General features: G+C 35.1%; 1 protein-coding gene across 1 annotated transcript in view; it reads left to right on the top strand.

The window, feature by feature from the left end:
* The first annotated feature begins 1291 nt into the window (after nt 1-1291).
* The window catches only part of CLGN (calmegin), a 21035-nt gene continuing 15774 nt past the window's right edge, over nt 1292-6552 (top strand). Inside the window, 3 exon segments of the mRNA XM_023513436.1 lie at nt 1292-1325; nt 1328-1474; nt 5897-6086. Coding sequence (XP_023369204.1) covers nt 1292-1325; nt 1328-1474; nt 5897-6086 — 371 coding nt within the window.

The following is a 6552-nucleotide window of genomic DNA, read 5'->3' as shown; positions in this document are numbered from 1 at the left end:
TTTTGTAATTTTGCTAAACATAAAAAGTTTACCATGTTAAATAAAAAATGACATGGTGCTTAGAAATGTTCTTGAAATATCATCTTAGAGTTATTTTCTTTAAAAAGTGAGAATCTTAAATTTGTTCAGAGAAGTTAAGATAACAGAGCAAAGCAGGAAAATGAAATGGCCACAGAACCAGATGACAGACTAAGGCCTGTTCAGGGGTTGGAACCCTCAGAAAAGATCTAATTTTAAAAACTTTTCACAATGAAGTAGCTTTTTGTAATTCTAGGAGGTTGTATTAGGAGCATTTGGAGGTTATAGTATTCTCCAATAGGAGGCTATGTCAGGTTCTCTGCATATATCAGAAATGAGACAAGCGAGACTTCAGTGAGATACCTTTCAGAGTGCATGGCTGTGTATAGGCTATGAAATGTGGATTTAAAGTTTTTCCACATGCTATTCATGTTAGCCTCGTGTGAAGAGAGGCCATCGTAGTAAATGTTGAAACTCTTGTTTCAGAGGTTGTAAGATAATGAATGTTCACTAAAAGTAAGACAGCAAAAAATCTAATGCCAGGTATTTGTGTAAGTAATCTGATTTAATGTTATTTGATTAACTCAGTTAATCCTCAGAGAAACCTCATAAGGTAGGTACTACTATCATCTCCATACTTCTGAAATGATGAAATAGAGGTGCAGAGAAGTTAAAAAATTCCCTCAGTGCCACACAGAGCTAGTTTAAGTGGCAGTAGAGTGTTTGAACCCCCAACACCTGAATCCAGACCTCACGCTCTAAACTACTGTGTCATGCCATGTAGAGAGAAGTTACTAGTAATAAAACAGGGAGCTTGTCTTTGTGTCTGTTTGTGTGTTTGAATTTCTTTTCATCTCATGCCGAAGGAGTCATTTTCTGGAATCTTCTTGGATAATAGTAATGGATAATCATTTTAGTCTTCAGGTCCTAAGTATACTTTCCTCTAATGCTCAGCTGTCTCAATAACATCAATACAGATTTACATAAAGTAAATAAAGCTTATTATGATGCTGCTAGGGTGGGTTTAGCCTCTGTCTTCCATCTTCAGGAAGGAAGTAGTATGTGTGTGTATGTTTTTTAAATCTACTTTGAAGTAAAATTTATCATTTTCCCACATCCTTTATTGTCACTTGTGTTTAATAATTCTTTGTTGAATTAGCATTAAATATATTTTTGTAAATTCTGCCTATTGGGATAAAATAGAGAAATTCAATAAATATTCTGTAATTCTGGACTAATCCCAACACTCATCTCTCTTTGAAGGAAAACTTTTATGATAAAACATCCTATACTATTATGTTTGGACCAGATAAATGTGGAGAAGATTATAAACTTCATTTTATCTTCAGACATAAACATCCCAAAACTGGAGTTTTTGAAGAGAAACATGCCAAACCTCCAGATGTAGACCTTAAAACATTCTTTACAGACAGGAAGACTCATCTTTACACCCTTGGTATATCCTTTTAATTCATTCATTCCTTCACAAATATTTGCTGCTACCTATATATTAATGGCAAGTGCTTTAGAAGAAAACAAACACTAGTCCTACCCTTAAGGAGCGTACCTCTTTTAGGAAATAGGATGTGCATAATGACAGCACAGGTAGAAAGTTATATGAGAGATGGAGATGTGGTACAGTGAAGAGTTCAAAAACAGTGGTATCTAATACTTCCAGCTTGGAGACTTAGAGCACATCTAGTGAAGATTTTATTTGATTTGTAGGTAGATTGTGGAGGACAGTGGAGAAGAGGACATGTTAGGTACTGTGACAGTTGACCTGTAAAAACAGAAAACATAAAGTAAAGAGGAAAGCTGCTTTAATGCCAGGCTGAAAAGTTTAGACTTTACTCTCCAGGCCATTGTGATTATTCTGATGGCTTATGGCACATACTTAACTTTGAAGGGAAAAGCATTGAGCAACTTTATATTAATATAATATACTTAAGTAAATAAGAAGTTGAATAGATATGGGGTAGAGGTACATTATAAAGGGTTCTGTCATTCCTGAGTACACATGGTTGTAGAGCTTTGGTCTACTCATCATTACTTAAAATCACAGAGTGTCAGAACCTAGTAGGACATTTGGAAATGGCTCTGTCAGCTTCCTTTCTTAAGTCTCAATTCCATTCAAGAGTAAGGTATTTTGATTTTTTTCCCCCAAAGGCTGCAGCTGCAGAAACATTCATTTTATTTGCTAAGGCAATACCCTTTTTATCTTTAATATAGGATATACTATCATAAAACTTTTTCTGGAACATAGTAGTGGATATTTCAGGGAAAACCAAGTAAATTAGAAATAATGAGAAGGTAAAATGAGAACAAAACAAATTAATTTCATTTGACTTTGTATAAACCTGGTCAAAAAGAATTTGGTAATATAAATCAAAAGCCATAAGAGGTTTATGAAGTCTGACAATTAAGTTCATGAACTCATCCTAGAAAAACTACTGCATACCTCATTGGTGACTATCACTGCAGTCACCTTTGAAGTCCCCTTCCCTCAGGAAGCTGTGCACAAATGCCTGTAGCTAGTCCACTCTTCAAAGCAGTTTTGGAACTCTTTTTCTGGAATAACCATCAGAGACATCATTATATTTACCCTTTATGTCCTGAATGTCATCCATCAAAATGTCTTCCTTTCAATATTTCACTTATCTTGAGTAAAGAAAAAAGTCATTGGGGGCCAGATGAGGTGAGTAGGGAGGGTGTGCCAGCACAGTCATTGGTTTACTGGCTAGAAACTCCCTCAGAGACAGCCGTAGGAGCTGGTGCCGTGTTGTGATGCAAGGAGCACACCTTTCTCGTGCCAAGATTTTCAGTTATGATTTTCCTGCCTGTTTCTCTATTGATGTTTATTTGATCTGCTATGCTTCTCACAGTCAGTCAAAGATTTTCATGCATAATATGACGAATTTTTACAATATTTTAACAAGTTCTGCTCGTTATGCCCGCCCTGACCTCTCTTCATCAGTGACACTTTATTTCTCCTCAGAGAAACATTAAATTCGTTTGTACACTGCTGTTTTCTTCATGGCATTCTCCCCATAAACTTGGACTAAGATGTCCCTAATTTCACTTCCACTCTTGTCAACTTTAACAAGAAATTTAATGTTTGTGGCTCTAATTTAAGCTCTGGCTTTCTTACAGTGGTACACAAAACCATGCAACAATAACGAATGCCACTCAGCAAGACACCATCATGTGTTGACATGAACACAGATTTCAGACCCTGAACTAAGATTATGGAACCTTATCAGGTTGTTGTATGGGTGCTGCCAACGTAAACACACAGTGGCAAGTTCAGAAACTTACTTGTCAGACTCATATGTCTTCAGAAACCACAATTCTAGTTACAGAAATTTATCCAAAAGAAATAACCTAGAAGAAAAAATAATTGGGGAGTGAAACTATACTGAAAATTTGAAGCAACCCAAATGTTACAGTTAGGGGAAGTTTCTGTCTGTTACTAAGATGGTAACAATGAAAATGTTTAGCAACAGGGAGAAATGATACATAATATCAAAATGAGGAAAGAAAGCAAGATTCAAATTATGGGCACAATTCATGATAGCCTTTAGGTAAATTGTGCATGCAGATAGGGAAAGACTAGGGAAAAAGGACTAATTGTCATTAATCCCTTGACATCTTCCATACTTTATAGTTGGCACCTTGTTTGGAACCATGCTGGGATATGCACATTGCTATTCTGTTTTGCCTTAGTTCAGTTAAATAACCTGTCCTTGGAAACAAGTAACTGGTAGGGCTAGAATTCAAGTCTGACTTCTAAATACTTTTTTTACTGCTCTACACAAAAACTTTGATCCTTGTGCTGGGATTACTTTTTTTCTTTTAAAAACACCTTTCTGCAATACTAATATATTTTTATGATATTATTCTATAGTCACATACAGTAACTTTACAAACTTTATATGATCCTACGTAATCCAGTGTCTTTATCGTAGATTCATTTAAAATAGTTCTTAAAGTTTTTCAAATGAAAAATTTGGAAAGTCGTAGATTCATTTAAAATAGTTTATAAAGTTTTCCAAATGAAAAATTTTTTGGCCAAAGATTTTGAGCAGAGATTTTTTCCCCACATATGAGTCCTTTGACATGTGCATTTTCATTTTAACAGTAGTTTTTAAAAGTTGATTTCAGTTGCAAATTCAGAATACTTTGTAAGATTTTTTTTTTTATTATTAAATCATAGCTGTGTACATTAATGCAATCATTGGGGTACAATGTCCTGGTTTTACACACAATCTGAAATGCTTTCATCAAACTGGTCAACATAGCCTTCACGGCATTTTCTTTGTTACTGTGTTAAGACATTTATATTCTACACCAGTCATCCTCATACGGCCCGCGGACCACATGCGGCCCACCCAGGACATTTATCCAGCCTGCCGGGTGTTTTTGCCACCACTGCCTGTCCTGCTTAGCAGCCGACTCATCCTGGGGCCTGCAGTCTGGCCCTCCAATGGTCTGAGGGACAATGAACTGGCCCCCTGTTCAAAAAGTTTGAGGACCCCTGTTCTACACCTAGTAAATTTCACATGTACCATTGTAAGATGCACCGTAGGTGTCATCCCACCAATTACTCTTCCTCCACCCATCCTCCACCCTCACCTCCACACCCTCATAAGATTTTTTTTTTGGTTAAGGAAGAATTTAGTCTTTTTTGTATTTAAGATGTTACCCTTAGCTTTACTTTCAATCTTGATTTATTTCCTTTCATTTTAGTAATGCACTTTTTATAATCTCAGCTATAAAATAAGAAACAGGAGAAAAAAGAAGGGAGAAAATACTGAGTATGGCTTTGCTTTATTGTATATAAATTACATTATTTGATTTTGATATGAATAATTTGGCATTTTTGTGACTGAAACCTTTGGACATTGTTATTTCTTCAGAGATATTTCTTCAGAAAGTAGCAGCTCACTTAACTAAGTCAGGATGATCCTGACGACTCCTAACTTCTTTCACTTACTGAAAGCACTGTTAGGCAGCTATTTTCATCTATCATTCTTCCCAAAGATCCAAATTTTATCCCGTGACTCAATAGTTAGAGAAGGAGGAGAGGTCTTTTTGTCATTAAAAAGGATAAAGGGAGTCCCTTTATTAAATTTTTGACTTGGGAACTTCTAGAGGGCTAGAGTTTACCTTGAAACAAATATGCAGGTAAGTATAAACTTGAATATTTTAAATCGCCATTAAAATATTTAACACTGAAGTATATGAGTCACCGAATTTGAAATGCCAATGCCAATGAACCCTCAAAAATTTCTACCAAATGATAATGTATAATTGTTAATTTTCTGATTTTGGTGACTGGACTGTGGTTATGTAGAAGAATGTCCTTGTTTTTAGGAAGTAGACACTAAACTATTTAGGGGTGATACTTATGAGGTCAGTACCTTACTCTTAATTGACTCAGGAAAAAATTGTAAGGTTTTTGAAAGTATTCTTGCAACTCTTTAAGTTTCAATTGTTTCAAAAAATGTAAAAGTGCTGAAGAAAATTGGGCTGTATTCCGTAACTGTACATGCATGAAGCTGAGTGGTCATGAGTCCCAAACAGAGCTCCAAACAGGGCATTTTTTATTTGAGACATAATGGAGCATTCATATTAAAAATTCAGTTTAAAACAAATTTTTTATCTTTCATTTTAGAAAAAATATATATGTAAGTATATTTTATATGTCTAGTGATTTCAACATGTTTTGATTTAATACGTTGGTTTCCTTTGTTTCTGGTTGGGAAAATGGGAAAAATGTTACCCATGAAGTTTAGGGTAGTTTCGTTATTTAGAACATTATCTTTAAAATGTCTATTAAAATGATAACCATAATATCAATATTTAAATTGGTTTTTAGTGATGAATCCAGATAATACATTCGAGGTATTAATTGATCAAATAGTTGTAAACAAAGGAAGCCTGCTAGAGGATGTAGTTCCTCCCATCAATCCTCCCAAAGAAATTGATGATCCCAGTGATAAAAAACCTGATGAGTGGGATGAAAGAGCAAAAATCCCCGATTCTTCTGCCGTCAAACCAGAGGATTGGTAAGCAAAGAATTCAGTAGCAAAGTGTTATTTGACATATTTAAGTAGTGAGACGTAAAATATAAGTGAAGTTTACAACCAGTGAAGCTTAGCCTTCTAAATATCAGAGCTACTTATTTTGAGTATTTGAGGTGAAATATTTTCTAAAATGAACTTTTCACTTCCCTGCTTTTTAAATTTCTTTCTTTTTATTTTATTTTTAAAATTTTGTTGTATTTCCAATATATGTTTACTTTTTATGCCTTCAGTGCTATGAGGAAAAATTGCATGAACCTAAAACACCAACACTTTAATTCCTAGTTTGATCTTTATAGTGTGTGTACAAATATTTTATATAGTTGCAGTCTTTTTCAGTTAATGATAATTTGATCTTAAAATAGCCATATCCTCGGCTCGGCGCCTGTGGCTCAAGCGGCTAAGGCGCCAGCCACATACACCTAAGGTGGCGGGTTCGAATCCCCAGCCC

The sequence above is a fragment of the Otolemur garnettii genome, unplaced genomic scaffold, assembly GCF_000181295.1.
Source record: "Otolemur garnettii isolate 467f Iridium unplaced genomic scaffold, OtoGar3 scaffold00041, whole genome shotgun sequence".
NCBI classification, from domain to species: Eukaryota; Metazoa; Chordata; class Mammalia; order Primates; family Galagidae; genus Otolemur; species Otolemur garnettii.
Note: the sequence above shows the minus strand (reverse complement) of the source record. Positions and strands in the feature narration are given on the sequence as shown.